The following is an 18,998-nucleotide window of genomic DNA, read 5'->3' on the forward strand; positions in this document are numbered from 1 at the left end:
CGTAATTTATTTTATTGTAGTATTCACTGACTGATCTTTTAAAATAATCTATTACATAAAAAGATTGTACTTTTCTACGTAAACGAAATGCCTCCCATGATGAATGTTGAGTAATATGTATTTATCGCCCATTACCTCCAAGTCCACAATCTATGTATTAAAGAGCAACAAAAATGATTTTTTTTTTTTGCCACTCCTTCTTACTTTTCCCGTTAATTACTTACCTTTGTCCAACTCCAGTCGATGCGGCAAGGAAAATGTTCGTGTAGCCACTTTAAAGCTTGTGTCAATAGAATTTGTCACTTTTTATAACTGTTTGTTGTGTACACGTGGGCATCCATAAGACGGATACTTTGAGACAATCGCGCCTAGTTATTTTCTGTTTACAAACATATGAGCATTTCTTACCCAGCGCTACACTTTGTTGATTATATCTCATTAGTGAGGCAGAATTCAACTGTCTGCCAAAATAATGTGAACAAATCAAACGTGAAGGCTCTTTTTCCATAGCTTTTTTCCCAAGTTACTGGACAGAAGTACTATTTATCATGGCAGTAGATATGACAGAAGCATGCATATGAGCTTGAGGCTCGTAAAGTGGTAGCTTGCAGTGAATGTTGACTATCGGTGATTAAGAATGGTCTCAAAAATGTTATTTATGTATTTCATAGGCATGCAATATAAAATTTAAACTTAGTGTAGGTATACTTTTAACTATACAATTAAGATAAACGTGAAGGATTTGTCGTACTAAAGGCTAGGATTGGGTGTGGGGTGAGGAGTCGTTTGAATAGGTGTGGCAGAGAAACTAGTAGAACAAGATAACTTTTAATGTAGTTACTGGAGAAATGGAGCGTCGAGCAATAAGTGGAGTTAATTTCCGTAACTTCATACAAGTTGGAAACTTCTCTTCATTTAAAATAATGTTTTTACCATTGTCAAAGTTTTCGTTTTACCTCCGTTCCATTATATTTTCATTCAAAAAGTAAATAGAAAACTTAATTCGAGTAATAATAATAATTCTGAAAGATATGTCGGGGTTCTCCCGTTTCCTCCCACTTTCTTCATTCCACCATTTCACTTATCTCTCATCATCACCGTCTCCTTTAGCCTAACCGTCATAACCGTGGGACGTAAAATTTGAAGATTTCATTTCTTTCTTTTTTTTTTTTTCTTCTGTTTCTTCAAATATAACTGTACATTGTTTCATCATCACAAGTACATTCCAACAAACAGGAAAGCTTTCGTTTACTGCGATCCTCTGCTATTTCTTTTTCGTCCTTTCTTTAGTTTTTTTTTCTTTCTTTTACTCTTTTTAGTATAATCCATTAATACAATCATCTACCACTCTTCATCACATCCCTAACAGTTCAGTTTCTTCTACAGTAACGTCCTAACCAGTACTAATTCTCTCTCTCCAACTTTTGATGGTATTTCCTCATTGTCTTTTTTTTAAATCACCTAGCTGCTTTTCGGACTCCTCCAAACTGTAAGGAAAGTAAATAAGGAACTATATCTGAAGTATTACAACATAAATATAGTCGTAATTGTATTGTCTGATGAATAGAACTTGATTAGATAAATGCGTTCATACAAGAAAGAAAGAAAAACCACCAGCTCAGTAGCGTGCGTCAGTGAATATCTTGATGTCAAGGAAAGTCCACTGTCAGATGTATGTACAGACACCAAAGTTTTAACGTGAAGAATAAAAAAGTTATTGATAACAGTGGCACAATACAATACTAATTAACGTAGGTATTTTATAAATAAGTGGATTATCAGAACTAAAGATTAAAATAGTATATTTTTTTCGTAGATTTAAAAAGTACTGACAATGGTTTGAAAGGGAGACACCTCATGATAACTTCGGTTACATACATTTTACTTACATGTAAGAGTTATTACACCGACCTCCAATTAATAAACAGGAGTTTACGAACTAAAATTGCGAGAGTATTATAGACGTGACGCAAAATTAATCAGAGATGCTAAACCATAATGCTCGGTTTCAGTCCTTTCCAAACATTTAAAAGAAATACAACACAATATTGCTGATTCAAGATTATTTATTTATTTATTTATTTATTTATAGCCAGGAATGAAATAAAAAGACTTGTTTCTGTAAACTTGTTTATTTTCCTTTTATGCGAAGTAGCTCAAGTGGTAGAGCATTGGCTTCGCATTAGGGGGTTCGTGGGTTCGATTCCCACCTGACGACCATCCTGTCTGGGGTTTTCCTTAGTCCTATCAGGCAAATGCCGGGATGGTACCTACTAAACAGGCCCTGGCCGATACCTTCCCAAATCATTTCCATTGTTATTGTTGTTAGATATCCAGTATAAAATAGCCTCTGAGCTATATCTGGTGATTGTTATATATATATATATATATATATATATATATATATATATATATATATATATATATATATATATATAAGATTTAGATAGTTGAGCAAGGAATGGGAGACAGTAATTAAAAAGTACATACAGTATTGGCACAAGAACTAAAACATCAACATGAGCTGGCACCCTTCCCTTCCTGGTCAAAAGAACACATAAATTGAGCCCACCAATTTACTACGTGCTGCTTTTCCCTTCGACGCTTGTCAGATAGCTAAGATAAGGCGTTCTTCGCACTGTTCTGTCCCTGTAAATAAGTTCCTTTTATTTTCTTGATGCTTTTATTAGTTTTTCCCCTGTTTTTATCTTCCGTAAACAAGGCTCAAGGGGAGAGCTGAAAGCTAGGAAATACAAGATATTCTTAGAAATCACAATTGCATATAAGTAACATGATTGTTAAAATTCGTGAGTGTATGAGCATACTGTCTTCCGTTACATTGTATGTCAGTTCAGTGCCAAGATTAACATAATTGGTTTTTCTCATTAGCCAGATCTTATTTTATTAGTAATCTCTCCTTTTAAATAAAATTCTGGCAATGCTGCAGCTACAATTTTTATTTTTGTGTATAGTTCAGACACATGCGAAAACACTTATGAGAACAAGACAGTTATTGCGTTTTATTCGCTTTGAGGTGAATTTCACGGTAAGTCATTGTCGTGCATGGTGTTCCATACAAACCTTTAACATTTTATTAACTTTTAAACAAATCGCAGCAGTTATATGCAACCAGTTCTGAATTATACGGGAAATATGGAAGAGTAATTTTGTTACAGTCAATGTTATAAATGTCATCCACCTTCCTGTAAATTAAACTGAACCCATCGTACCATAGCCTATGATGATTGTGGAAGTGTATGAAAGTAATGCTTTTAACTTCATTCCTAATACTAAAAGTTGTGACCAACCTTGCAGTGTCAATATATTTATTCCAACCAAAATATTTTCGGAACGTGCTACTGCTTTCATTCTCAGACGCTCCAAATATCGAAAAATTATGAACACACTAAACTCATATATTTTTGGATCTTAAAACTTCAAACAAATACTTAACTTCAAATAAAAGCTCCGAACACTCTATCTCGAAACTTCGAACCTGCTTTGGACATTTCTACACAGGCCGTGCTATACTTTTGTAAGTATATTACTTTCCAGACTCGGTAATAGGAATATTTGAAACACCCTTTATATATTTGCTGAGAGATGCTGTAGCCAACTCTTGAAAATAAAGAAATTAAGGGCTGTTGAAAATGAGTAGGAGATGGAGGAGACAATCTAGGAAATGAGCTTCTGAGACGCTCTTTTATATACTGACCTGTATTGAGACGAATAGATATGTCTTCTGATTCTCAAACGCAAGTGGAAATGTTACAAAATTCTTAGTTTCAATAAGTCGGATGAATTATCGACATCCTCCCGGAAAGAAGTTTAAACTTTCGATCACCGTCTGCCTTTTAGTCCGAAAGACAATGTAGTAGAGGAAACAGCGTGGGGTAGTTTCTAAGCTTACTTGAAGCTGACGTTTCGGTCTTCGTACATGATGGATTGTCCTTCCATCAAACCAGGACCCTCGCGCTTGTGGCATGGGAAACCTGGATTCGATTCCTGACGGGAGCTCATGTAGTTCGGATCCCATGTTAAGCTGTAAGTCTACGTCTTATATAGCCTTGCTGCTGAAAGGGACGCTAAACTGAATAGCAAATCAAACCAGGGCCTGTAGTCTGCAGCAGATTTGAAGATTAGAAGGGGGGGGGGGAGAAAGAGAAATAAAAGAAATTAATGTACCGGTATGCCATTTCTTCTAATGCATTGTTTGGCAGAATTCAGACGAACAGAAAAAATCAGGAGGGAAGGAGGAATTCTGCCATGCCACTGCTGAGTGTGGGAATGAAAAGTATCTTAAAATACAACTTAGTGTTCTGTACCATAGAACACTCCCAACATGAACTTCATTGACCCCATCTGAAAATGTATAAATTTAATGCTGATTAAGATCAATATTACAAGTAAACGCATGCTGCAGAGGCTTATGAATGTTAAGAATCAGAATTTCATGTCAAATAGGAAGACTGTGTGCATAGACACAAAGAATTAATTTTTAATACGCTCTTTGTAATGTGGAAGTGTATACTATGATCAATATATGCCTTATGGTGGGATAATATTTATTTCTTGAAAAAATGAAGGTGAGACATAATAAAATCAGTAAGAAATTGAGTAAAAGTAACTGAAATAGCTACAAACATGTTTGTTTCTACTAGGTTGGTGCGAATAATTTACCAAAGTAGTTACCATCTGCAACTACACACTTGCTATCGCTCAACCATCGATTGGATTCTGTGCTGGAAAACTTCTGAAGTCGTAAAGAAGTTTTCAAACTCACGTTGAAACGAAGAATACAGTGGATAAGGAAGACTTTCATATTGCATCTCCTTCGTTAACCCTCTATTCAAGTAGGAAGTGACAGAGATTCAACGTTGACTGCCGTAAAACAAAAAAAAAAAAAAAAAAAAAAAAACGGTAATACATAGCGACAATTGTTTCTTTTGCGAAAAGTGCGGCGTCTCAAGACAACATACTCTCATTATCCGCAACACTTTACTAGAGCCAGAAGTGGTTGAAATTTCTTAGTACTTCCGGTTTCAACATTTATTTCCCATAGAGTGAAAACAACGATAAGAAATATCGAAAGCTGTTTTGACATAAGATTCAGCGTTCAAGAAAGAGTTTTGTCTCGACCTTTATCTTTCTGCTCAAGCCGAAAGTGATGAAAATGTACGATTTCTGGTTTTAACACTGATTGCATAATGAATAAAACAGCGAAAGCAGTTATTTGATATCTTTCGGTACCACAAGATTGTTTTACCTCTCATTTTGTTCCTCCATTGCAACCGGAAGTGACATATCAGTTAGCGTTGAGGTTTTGTCCATAGAGCAAGAACAGTAAGAGATAGAAAGTAATGACTTTTTGAAATGGATTCAACGTGCGAAAAACAAATTCTTTGATCATCATCATCATCATCATCATCATCATCATATTATTATTATTATTATTATTATTATTATTATTATTATTATTATTATTATTATTATTATTATTATTATTATTATTGCAATCAGAAGTTATAGTACTTGACGTTTGTGTATTGAATTCGCATAGCATGGAAATCTATCGTAGTTTTAGACTGAAACGAAACTCAGTTCCTTATAGTTAATTACTAACTTACAATGTGGTATGTTCAGTTCTTCATATTATAAAGTAGCAATCAAATTATGTGTCAAAGTGAATGTTTATTTCTTATATGGTTTTTAGTGTTTAAATTTTTGTATATTTAGTTTGTAAATAATGGTTACACATCAACTCTTATAAAGTTACAGGTGAATAGGATTTAAACAGTACGGGTGCTCACAGAAAAAAAAAATTCTTGGGAGATAGAGCAAAATAAACATAAAATTATTAAAATAGTTAGCAACAAAAATTATGTATAAAAGTGTGTACTTTATGTAAGAACAATATGTCAATTTCCAAGGTCATTCCAGGGAAAGGATATTGAAAGTTACAAGTAAAGTACGGGACAAGAATAAACGATCACAAATGCCATTGAAACTAATGGCGTTTTTGGTCATTTATTCCTGTCCCGTACTTTATGGAGTAAGTTTAGAAACATATATTGCTGTTTTTAGGAGTACATGCAAACATAGAAGCGAGTCTCGTTTTGATCTAAAAGTATATTTTGTTTTTGTTGTTGTTGTTGTTGGGAAAGTATTTCAGTCACTCTTTTTAAAACATAAATCTACTACATTTCTTTCTTTTTTCATTTCTGCTTACTCAGATTGTTTGGATTGTGGCCAATGTACTGAAAGATGTCAGTGATTAGAGAGAAAAAAATAATGATGATTATGAATAGAAAATAAAAGAACAAAATACAAAAAAATATAGTCAATTGTGGGGGATGTTGGTGGAATTTCTGTCGCCTGAAAAGCAGGCTGCCAGGATTTTTTTTTTTTTTTTTTTTGTCACTATACATGAATTTGCAACGTATTATCACTTTTCTGTGATATAATTTTTTAATGTTACACTGTGTTTAATAGTATGTTGCAAATATGTTAATTTAATAATATGTTAATTTTCTTCAATGTACTATGTAAATGAATATCCGGTAACTAAAAATGCTGTGTCGTAGGATTAATATTCAATAATGCGTACCCAAATCAATATTTGTGCCATATGGCCATTACCAATTATTTAATTAGAGTTTTAACGGCAGGAATACTTATGAAACAGTCCTTTTGTTGACATCTTGTGTGTTTTGTTAACACATTTTGATATTTGTTCCTTCGCTAATGTATAAACCCACACAGTTCATTTCAGTGGATTACACTTTGGTGTAAGTGCTAGTTACTCCGAATTATTTTAGTGCTTTTCGAAAAGAATTGTGTGGTTTATACACTAGAGAAAGTTCAAGGAACGGATAACAAAATATGCTAGAATAACTATTGTAGTATGTATTTGCAGATGTGGCATCCAGCATCTTGGTGGGAGTAAATTACAAAAAAATAAATAAATAAAATAAATTGTTACATTTTCTAACCTTTTAATTACTAAGAGTTAATTTGTGAATTATCTTACCAGATACTGGTTAGTCTACAAAATTTTTATTTATTTATTTATTTTGCATAATTTAGTCTACAAAGAAGTTTCTTTCAGTGCTATTAGGCACTCCTATGCCTGTTACATGTCCGGAAAGTTTCAGGTAACGTGTCATGGACCACAGGAAAATAGACACTCCAGTAAACAGAATGCATTTTTATTTCTTTTTACTTATTTTCTATCTACTATACTTCCATTAGAACTCTCAGCCGCCTTCCTCTCAAGTCAGCAATCTTTCAACTGCTTTGACGCAGCTTTCCACTCTTCGCTATCCTGACGCAGACATTTCATATCTATGGACTATTTTTTCTTTACTTCATGTATTATTTGGTCCTTATATTTCAACCGCAGCTGTCCTCCATATATATTTCTTCTGTCAATCCCTCCATAGCTAATATGGTGATTCCTCCATATCTCATGTGTGCAATCATCCTCTCTCTCCTTTTCGGAATGTTTTTCAGTATGTTCCTCCTTTTTTTTATTTTTTATTTATTTATTTTTTTAAAATATGCAATTCTATATAATGTACTAATTTATTCTGAATCGATGCATGAGTAAATAGTTCTCTTCTTTCTTATATACGTAGAACACTTCAGAGCGGTGAGGATGAAGATCCTTAATTTTTTCTTAATCAAGTGCTAACGTATGTTTAAAATTGTATACACTAATTGTTAAGTACAAACTAGTAACATACACGTTGATAGTATCGATAGTAAATAAGGAAATGTGCTAAGTATTTAGGTATTTATAGACGCAAGAAAGAAGTTCCAAGTAGTAGTAGTAGCTAAATGTCGGAAGAAAAGTTTTTTAACTGAATTCTTTGGTTCTGACACGGAGTGTTATAATTTTATCTAGTCAAGTGCTGACCACTCAATTGATAAATAATTTATCAGCATCAAAACATGTTGGGCGTTATCTTGTCAAAAAAAAAAAAAAAAAAAAAAAAAACCATATTAGATGTTAAAAGTAATCAGGTTGTAACTAAGCAAATATCCACACCAAAGGATACTATTAAGAAATGGAGAAGATTTTGTGCTGAAGTTTTTCTTTCTTTCTTTTTTTTTAAATATTGGTTCTCTTTTCTTTCATTTTTGTATAATCTTCTTTGTTTCACTTTCTAATTTTATTTTCTTAATATATGTGCAAATCGATAATTTTCAGTTTACTTTGACGAAAAGGTATCGTGAAGGTTAATGAATATAAGAAACACCGAAGGTGTTATTTTGACCCATCTGGAACATTCAACGTTCTTTGATGTGAACATGTGAGGCTATTTGTCATCTTTTTATCTCTATACCATAAATAGGGGAGGCCGGAGTAATAAAAGACAAACGGGGTAATAAGAGAAAAAAATATTCTTGCACTTGCATTGATTTCTTGAGGAACTAGAAAAAATGAATGCACTAAAAAATGAAACCTGTTGATGTATTAACACATTTTTCCAGTTGCTTTTTCACACCAAAAAAAAAAAAAAAAAAAAATCACGAAAAATTTTGTTAAAGTCAGTGTCTCTCATTACCCCTAAGGGTATTCACACACATAGAAAAGAAAATGAGTAGTAGTTTAAGGAAAAATCTTCAGAGAATTCGAAACAATTTACTTTTTTCAGATCGGAAGTATGTACATCCCGAAATATCAAGATTTAAAAAATGAAATTCAATAATTCGTTCGGAAAATTTATTTGCCTGAGCATTAAATGTCAAAAACCATTGAAACAATGTAAGTTGCGTTTTACGGAATCTAGATACATAATAGATAAAACTCACACTACCAAATAAAAAAAATAATGCTGACAAGAAATTTTCTGGAGAATGTCAAAAATGAACTTAAAAAGTGCTTAAATTCTCAATGAAGAAAAAACACCGCATTTGAAAAATAGTTTTAGCTAACTTAAATGGATTGAAAAAGCTATTAAATTGTAATCATACACGAAGAGAACATTTGAAAAATGTTGTAAATATACTGTTGTCCAAATTTTATGTAAAATGTGGCCTATGTAAAACTACATTTTCGAAAAATATATAAGAGGAATATTAAACCTTTTACGATGTACAGTCGAACGATCATATGAAAAATGTACAAAAAGAGTTTGGAAATGTCATGCTAGCCTATGTAAAATCCAGGTTATCATTTAAAACACCTCAAAAATTTAATTTAAATTTTAGTGTTACATAATTACAGCAGGTAGACCTTATTAATTATGTTTTTAATTTAATTAATTTTCCTATTTACTTTCTATATACAAATAATAGCAGGTTATACTCGTCACATGCGCTAAATAAACATAAAGTTGAACTGGGGTAATGAGAGACAGCTGTCTCTTATTACCCCTTCAAAATTTCTAAAAGGGATAATAAGAGACGTGCCCTCAATTGACCTGAAATACAATGTTTCAGCATTTTTCAAAATGTCACATCAGTCTTAATAGTCACAAAGTTACATAGTAGTCATTTCCACATTTGTAACTCACTTTTCACAATAAAATTCTATTTTAAAAGTCACGAACTTCTATAGTAAGTTCAAAGTGAAGGTATTTTTTCATAGCGTGACAATATAAAAAACTCATATTAGTTCGTAAGTACAAGTGGGATAGGAAAGTAAAGGTATTAACGTTGCCATTACTTTTTTTAAATATAATTTTGATTTGATATTTAGGATATTTTTTGGCCGTCTCTCTTATAACCCCTGTCTCTTATTACCCCGGCCTCCCCTATTAGTTTTCATATCCTGTTTGTTTTCTTTGAAAAATGAGATTTACCTAAAACTAACAGAGGGGTAATTTTCACCCCTGCCTAAATTTCCTATCTGTTATCCAGCTCGTAGAAGGCAAGCCACACACAATATCAAGTTTTGGATGTTTGTTGAAGTGAAGCATACATATATTTTGAATAGTTCTGTATATGTAGATAGGGCTCACAAACATCTCTATTACTGAACATCTAGTTCTATAACTTGTGAAACCAGTCTTACACTCCGGACTACATGAAACATGCCGTCTCTGCCTCTTGCTAGAGAACTAAAAAATAACCAATTAAGTATGTTTGATACTATGCGAAGCAGCAGAAGAGACATTCCAACTTAAATGCATTTGATGATAAAAAGTTGTGTACCATCAAAACCATGGGCAACACAACGCTTATAGCGTTCCAATAAATGATTAAATAAAAACAATTTTAAAAAATGATATTGAATGCCTTTCACACTGTCGTACACATTATGAGTGATATCCAACAGAAGAAATCTGTAATAGTTTTGTTTTACAATAAATATAAACTTGGAACACACATTGTGGAGTAAATGTTCCATAAATACGATGTCAAGGCTGCTAGTAGAACATGGGCCATACAACTTCTTTTAAGACGTTTTACCAGTAGCATTCATTACCAATTTGTTCCGAAAAAGACAGAAAGTGTCGGACTGGAAAGTGTAAGGTAAACTAAATTTTGGATTACTTTTCCCAATACGAATTCTTCTGTGAATCCTATATGAAATTGGTTCGAAAGTATATCGTGTGCTGCATCTGTTTTGAATGAACAAGACAAGACGTTAAATCACTATAATAGCTTCTAGTTCTTGCGTAAAATATCACAACTGTGAGTCAGTGTTACGATTTTGATGTTAAAATCGTAGTGTGTGTGTGAGAGAGAGAGAAAGTAAGAAAAAAAGAAAGTAAGAAAATAAATGGATTTGCCAGAAGATTGCATTGCAATATTTAATGTACAAATTGAAATTTAACCTATATATGCACTTGATGAAGATAAAACTATATTCAGAATTTAAATATTCCTTGAAACTTCCAGCCTCTTTGCTTTATAATAAATCGGAAAATTTTATTGATATAATATATATTCCTTAAATTATCCAAACTAAAACTTCGTGTAATTTTCAGTTCTAGACAAGGGTCAAAATAACCTCTTTCGTAGATTTTGCATAATTCATTTCGTGGTAGTTCTAGTATTAAACACATCATACTTCTTATTGGTAGATATTCTGAAATCAATCAGTTCTTAACCTCTAATATGGATGAACCTAAGGAAAGCTTTATATCCGGATAGTCTACCCAGGATTTAAATTGTGCTCACGGAAAGATATGGTAGTTATATGTAATTTCAAGACGGTTAATCTCGTAACAAATGCAAAATTTCAGAATTGTAGGAAATTTATTTGTAAATGCTTCATAATGTATCCTGCAGCAATGTTTTCAACAAGGTACGATTCACCTTATAGTAGTATTGTTGTACGAATATAGGAGTACTCTCATCATACTTGGTGCGTCTCGGTGTGGATTATTGTAGTTCTATTCTCCAGTATTTCTTCAGCCTTAAAAAACAGTTGTCGCAGTGAGACTTTCAATAAAATTAAGAGCCACACTATTTCCCATGTCTTAGTGGCATAGAAGAGGCAACGTATATAGGTCTAGGGATTTTAGTGTCTTTGTTGTAACAATCTTTGAAATCTAACAACCTATAAAAGTCAACAACTCAAGAATCCAGCATATAATGCTGGTGGACCGTACTTTTTGAAATAAAAGTTTAATAAATTAAGCTTTCTTTTAGTACAATAGAGGAAGGGGGATGGGATCAGAATTAATGTGATTGAAGAGTCTAGATGTTTCAGAGACATTAATACGGAAATTTTGAAACTTCAGTTGTAGTCGTAAACTGAATTAATTGTAGTTGCGAAGTATTTAACGTCCTTTTCAACATCAAAACTATATGAAACATGGACCTACAGTTTAATTTACAGTACGATCTGAAACGCTTGTATTCCCACCGAATATTAAACACAAATCTCTCGCTTCAAAATAAGAGTACAGTGGGTTAAAGATGGTGTTTCGTTTAGTAAAAAATAAGTTTTAATTTTTTATTGAATAAAGTTTTGTTTTCTGATACGATAAAGAATATAAATGCTTTCAAGTTTTTTTTTTATTATTATTATTATTATTATTATTATTATTATTATTATTATTATTATTATTATTATTATTACTATTATTATTATTACTATTATTATTATTACTATTATTATTATTATTATTATTATTATTACTATTATTATTATTATTATTATTATTATTATTATTATTATTATTATTATTATTATTATTATTATTATTATTATTATTATTATTAGGGACCGTTGCCTAAGAATAAATAAATAAAAAAAGAAGCTCGTTCTCCGAAATGCGGTCTCAAAATGAAACTTGTACATCTCTAATTTGTAACAAAATAAACATGATACAAGAATGCGAATACAATTTAGTACTTTTGTAGGAAGTATGTTTTTATTTATTCATTTATTTTATTTAAAACTTGTCTCAGTATGTATGGCATAGATTTTGTGCTTGATGATGTATTTCCAGTGTTTCGTTCCACGTTCAGTCCACTTATTCTCTATGGCATTGAGAGCAGTTATACAGCGAATTTTATATCCCTTGTTTAGGATCGTTGTCCTAGTAGAAGTAAAATTTGTCACCAAAATTCACAACTCTTCTGTACTAGGCTTAATATTGTTTTTTACTGTGTTTATGTATGCATTTTGGTTCACAATTTCATCAGTAAAGTGTAGATTGCCAACACCATTAGTTGACAGACATCCCTGAATTAATAGTGAACCAGCGTTCGGGTTTTGTAAAGTATGGTATTCATACTTTTAACTCACGTTCAACTGAAGATCCACGTTTCATGCATCCTCAGTACTGCAAAGTAATGTTAAAGTCCAGACAAACAAATAGAATTGTCACGTTTCTTTTAAAATCGAATCTTTTAAATACTCATTTACTATATCAGTAATAACATTTTATTTTACCTGATTTCAGTGCCTGAAGATGAATTCAAATATGACGCTGTTTTTGATCCCATGTTTCTGCGAGCATTGGAAGGTTTTCTTTTTATCTTGTCTGCGGACGGCGATATGGTGTTTTTATCAGAGAATGTGAATCAATATTTAGGACTAGCTCAGGTAAGAAAACCAGTGTTATGGCCTGCATGGAACAAATACTAATTGAAGAGTAGATTTTCTGTAACTTTTCTTGCTTGTTTTAATGATTTTATAGGATCCGGTTTTTTTTATTATTATTATTATTATTATTATTATTTTGTAGGGATAGGAAAAATACGTTTAAAAGATAAGACCGAAAAAACGTAGATTAATTGAACGTAATTTTCTAAACATATCTTATTAAACTATGTTAACTGGATGTTTAGAATTACTAATAATACGTGTTTCGCTATTTCACACGAATTTAGTATTTTGTCAAGAATCTCTCTCGAAAAGTTCAAGGTTATCACGAGTTAGTAAGTCTTAGTGCTAGTATGACTGATGGAAATGGAGCCCAGAAGAGATTTCTTTCTTAAATCATGAAAACGACAAAGCAAAGTTTTTCCAGTTTCACTTTCTAATGTTTTATCTAGATAAGTCAGAATTTCTAACTCAAACACTGAAAAAGTGCGTGACTTCTACAGAGTAGAGGCTCAGAGATTAGGACTGATGAATTAGAAGCTGTTTGATTTCCTTAAGTAAATGTTACAAATAAGACAGATCGATGTTAAAAAGAATTTTCACTGTATAGCGATGTAGTGACAGACGACACAGACTCTCGTAAGAACTTTAGGTTTACAAGAATATCGCATTTCACAGCTGATTAGAATGGTCACATTAATCAGAGATGAATTGCGAATATAGAAGGCTCATTACAGGCATATGTGTGATTGCCTGTAATGATAAATTAAATGAAACTCGTGCGTAAAACAGAAATGTGTGTGTAGTGCATATTCAGTATTTGCAGAACTTTAGTGCAAAAAATTAAATTAATATGTCTTAGTAAATTAATCAGGAAATCACTATTCGTCATTTGGTACTATGGTAGTTAACTGAGTTAAAGTTCGGGTTTTTCTGTAACTGAATTAAAACGTAATTCTGCAAATTATAATTACCACCAGTGTTAATTTGGTTGTGGTGCTGGGGAAGTAGGATTTTCTCTTCTTTAGCGGAAATATTTTCGTTCCTCTGGTATCTGAAACACTTCCTATCTTCAGGCTTTTAAGCAAAGGAAATATCACAATCCACTATTTAAATATATACAGTTAGTACGTTTTTAAAGCAATAATATTCTATGTTAAGCTAAGATTATTAGTAGTACAGCAATTCAAATCGAATATGAAACTACAATATTTTTCAATTTACTTGAGTAACATACCTAACTTGAAAAGAACATGGAATCGCACAGAAAAAAAATCCCTTGTCATTTGACTAGCATCTCTTACTTAGTCGTATGACTTAAACTGATTTTCTTTTTATCTCATTAAATTTCACTCGGTATACATGTACTAACTTCTTCGGGTGGCTATAGTTTCTATGAAATACACATTATTTTAGATTGAGTCATTTTTCACAAGTTTGTTTGCTAAGCAGTATTCTAAATCTTTTGTATGTTCATTCCAAACATGTATAACATATAGCTCCTCTAGGTGAGAGTTTGTCACCCCATCTCCCACAAGCTGTAAGATTTGGGTGTAGATACATTTTAGAGATTATTGAAGATTGAATCCAGAATTAGATACTGAAATAATGTTAAACTACTTGAAATACTTAATAAAAACAAATGCGATTAAATTAAGTGTAGATACGGAAAACATGCCTGTCTTGTATGAGAAGACCTTCTTCTTCTTCTTCTTCTTCTTCTTCTTCTTCTTATTATTATTATTATTATTATTATTATTATTATTATTATTATCATCATCATCATCATCTTAATTTTACACTAACGTAACTGTGTTCGTTAGGGGGGATGTATTTGTTTACAGTGAAAGTCAATTTGATGCTGTTTCACAAAGTTTTGATTGCTCAGTCATATGAATTGATTCATCTTCACTTACATCTTAAATAGTTTGAGTACTGAAGTTTCAAACAAAAATACACTTGCTATATAGAAGAAAAATACATGTATTTATTCTGGCTCATGATGTTTTTTTCCCTCTTGTTACAAATCATATTCAGTGTATCTTGTTTTATGTAGAAAATATATATGTGAATCTTACAAATCTACTTATTGTTAGATAAGTTTTACATATATGTATGTAATATTTTATGTTAACGTGTAGAGAAATTTTGTAATCAGAATGTCAAATGTAAACTTTTCTTTCGTTTTTTTTATCATATTTGATTTAAGTTGTATGGCTTTTATTTTTTTATTTATTATTATTATTATTATTATTATTATTATTATTATTATTATTATTATTATTTTGTATGTGCTTATGCGTGTGTGTTTGCCATTCGGCATTGAAAATAGATAATTTCTCAGTGTTCACTTTCGAATTCGTAATATCTTTATAAATAAATAAATGGGTATAACAACACTGTTATTCAAAGTTTTCTCGCATTGCTGAAAATACTGTCGTGACTTTTTTAGAAAGTATCTACCGCACATTTTTTTAATAATGATAATAATATCAATTCATCTGGTTGTATTTTTTAAAAATTAATTCAGTGTAGCATTTCTGTCTCAAATATTGAGTTATCAGAGTTAAGGGTTATCAGTAAAATTAATTTGTTTGTATGTGCAAAAATGTATAATGAATTCTTTGTATTGATGTTTTGTTGTTAGTATAGCTAGAATATAGATATGTTTTTCTTTCTTTAACAACAAATTAATTTCATTGCAGATTGACCTAATGGGTCATAGTATCTACGAGTTCAGTCATCCATGTGACCATGATGAAATTAAGGAGATTCTTTCTGTGAAGTCTCCTCTCCTTCCAGCGATACCTCGATCATTTTTCATCCGAATGAAATGCACTCTTACAAACAAAGGCAGAAATGTTAATCTTAAATCAGCCTCATACAGGGTATGTTCTTCAGATAATCTTCCTTCGGTTTAAGTATTGTGTAAAGCTTTATTTATTGCAGTCTGCTACAGTGAAACATTCCGTAATGGACACCCCTTAATAACGGATACTTCCATAATTAGAACATATTTAGTTTTTGCCCTTGGAGAACTATGTATTATCACAGGGCAAGAGCTCCGTTTTGCAGACACGGATTGTTTTAGTGACCTCTGGATAACAGACAGAAATTATCTCAGTTCATACGTATTTAGCATAGCCTATTTGCTATTTGAAAATAAATCTGCGAAACAGTACAATAGGCAGAAAAATCCTTGCTTACATCTTTGTCACAAGTCAATAACCTGATAAATCGCCACATCGAAGAGTTACAAGCTGAACTTGATTTTTTTTTTCCCCACATTAAATGACTTTTGGTTGAAATCTTACACATTTTTCAGTGAATAAAAACATTCACAAAGAGCCATGCTTAATTGTGCGTAACAATTCTATGTGGATCTTCTCGTACCACAGAAATTCACTCGGGATTTGCATCTTCCCCTGCACCTTCAAAGATAAAAGCTAATGATGTTAATTTTACGATAAAATTTCAATGAAAAATATGTCGTTTCTCACTCTATTATGAAAATTTCCCAGTAATGCAAATATTAAGTATGGGATTTTGATATTAGCGTATATTTATGTGTATAATTAAGGCCAGTTTATGCACACAATTGCTCGACCGCCGCGAATCCACAAGTACTCTCCTCCCTCCCCCTTCTTTATGCACGCAATTGCGGCTGCTAAACTGCCACGTTTTTTTTAACTACGCTGAAGCAAATCTGTGTTGACCACTGTGGATAAAAGGTTTCATATAACACAATGTAAATATAAATCACCCAACTGCCACGGATTGTTACTACCAGCGGTCGGATTTTTAAACCGCAACAGTTGGAAATCCTCGCCGTCGTGGATAAAAGACTCATTTGACTCAATACAATTAGGAAACGGGGGTTAAATAACCGCTACTGTAACCGCGTGCATAAAACTAGCCATTGAGCTGTGAATAATCTAAATTTTGTTACGTTTTGTAATGGAGTTTATAATTATATCACATAGTTGTCCATTATTGATATGTTTTACTGTAGTCAAAATATTAAGCGTTCTAAATCCTGTAGTAAAGTAAGTTAATTGAAGTATTAAGTATTATCTAAATAAAATATGCACAGCATAAATAAGAACCCTCTGTTTTTATTAATAAGTATTCTGCCTCTTAGCAGGTTCTTGGACTAATGGGAAATATCCTCCTCCCGTTCCTTAGGTTAGGGTCTGGAAAGGATTATTCCACCTTTCTCGATCTTCAGCTTCCTCCTTTAACTCCCAGTATTTTCTTTATTTTTCAGATCGTCGATAAATTGTATTCTTCTTCCTACTTCTCGCTTTCCTTCCGTCTTACCCTGTATATCGGTGTGAAGAGGTCAACCTCTTCACAAGATGTGTTCAATTCAGTTGACCTTTCTACAAAGGATGTTGAATAAGAGCGTCCTCTTCACTCCATTTTATCTTCTCCATCTTCCTCCAACACCTCCTTTCCAATCTCTCTCAGTATTTCTTTAACTTTCGTAATGCCCAAGTCTTAACCATAAAATTCCATTCTCCCTATATAGCATTCGATCACCTTCTGTGCTAGTCTATTGTTAACCTTGCTAGTTAGGAGTAATCTTTTCTTGTAGAATGAATCTTTTGCTGCAGCGTTTCCTGAGCTGATCTCTTTCGTGCAGTAAACGTCTGTCGTCAAAATACTTCCCAGATATTTGAAATGATTGACCTCTTCAAGGTCTGTTTGTTCTATTTTGATCCTTAGGGGCATGTTTCTACGGAATATTCTCATAACTTTCGACTTTTCGATGTTTATTTCCAATCCATCCATATTGTTTCTCAGTGTCAACTATTCTGTTCATCTCCTGTAGTCCTACCTCGGTTCTGGTTATAATAACCGTGTCGTCCGCACTCCTCACTTTGTTGATTATCTGTCCCTTAATTTTGAAATCTTCAACTTTCGTTGATGCCTCTGTGTTCACATCTGTAGAGATCTTGTAGTTGATTCCTTGAAGACAAGAATGTAGTCTGTCGTGAACTATCAGTGAAGAAGAAAAATTTTAGTGGGCTTGGAGGATTGAGTTTTAGACTATTGCTTACTTTCTTTGTATGTTGTTTTCCTTTCAAGAATGTTTTTTACTTATACATACATTCACACACAAGAAAAAATATACCTTCATTTGTCTGAAAATTGTTTTGAGCACTATAATAAAAACAAGGAAAGAGATAAAGTAAATGAAATGACACACAAATACAGTAGGTGTCTCTTCTAAAAACTATTTAATACTTTTAATGGTTATTTCCTAACTCGATATGAGAAAACACGCTTTCTCAAAAAACGATGCTGGCTGCTGAAGCAGCCAATCTACAACAGTGGTCTGAACATTTTCTATTTCAGAAATTTTTCAGTGTATCGGCAATGTGAAATTAAATGAAAACCAGTTGGTAATTTGTTAAGTATATAATAATGTTGAGAAGTGTTCACTAGGCACTTTATTATAGTAAGAGTTTTCATGCACTCAGTTTCTGTTATGTTCCTTTAAAAAATACAAACTCTTGCTCAAGTTTCCTGAACACATAAGAAAGTTAAATTTGAACGGGAAAAGAGAGTTCTTTTTCCATCTTTCTGTAGTTCTGCTTTATTACTTTAATGTTTTTAAGTGTTTATTTGCATTCCTCTACACACAAATGCTTGTGAACTTGCAGTATTGATGTAGCTAGAAACGAAACACATTTAGTTATATCTCATCAACAAAAGTGTCAGTTTTATCACAAGTAAGGGATGATGGTACAAAATAAAGGACTATCTTAGGTAAAGAGATTAGCACATCTAAGAAGTATTGATATTTCCAAGGCAAGATTGCAGAAGTGAAATTTGAAGATAAACTTAATCCATACTGAAAGATTTCGTAGTATTTACACTTAAAAAGTGTACAATTTCTCCGTAGTTAATACAAAGATAATATTTGTGTTTTAATTGTGAAATATCACTGTGTTTGTTTCTTTTTTGTAAGTATATAGGT

At 32.2% G+C, this 18,998-nt stretch overlaps 1 protein-coding gene across 5 annotated transcripts in view; it reads left to right on the top strand.

Annotated features, from left to right (window-relative positions):
* The window catches only part of LOC145664358 (protein similar-like), a 422,904-nt gene that overhangs the window by 188,950 nt on the left and 214,956 nt on the right, over positions 1-18,998 (top strand). For all 5 annotated transcript variants that reach the window (XM_081730989.1, XM_081730988.1, XM_081730991.1 and 2 more), the window contains exons 3-4: positions 12,870-13,012; positions 15,718-15,900. In XM_081730989.1, the coding sequence (XP_081587115.1) occupies positions 12,870-13,012; positions 15,718-15,900 (326 nt within the window). The remainder of the gene's footprint in view (positions 1-12,869; positions 13,013-15,717; positions 15,901-18,998) is intronic.

Source organism: Thermobia domestica, chromosome 11, assembly GCF_964235325.1.
Source record: "Thermobia domestica chromosome 11, izTheDome1.hap1.1, whole genome shotgun sequence".
NCBI classification, from domain to species: Eukaryota; Metazoa; Arthropoda; class Insecta; order Zygentoma; family Lepismatidae; genus Thermobia; species Thermobia domestica.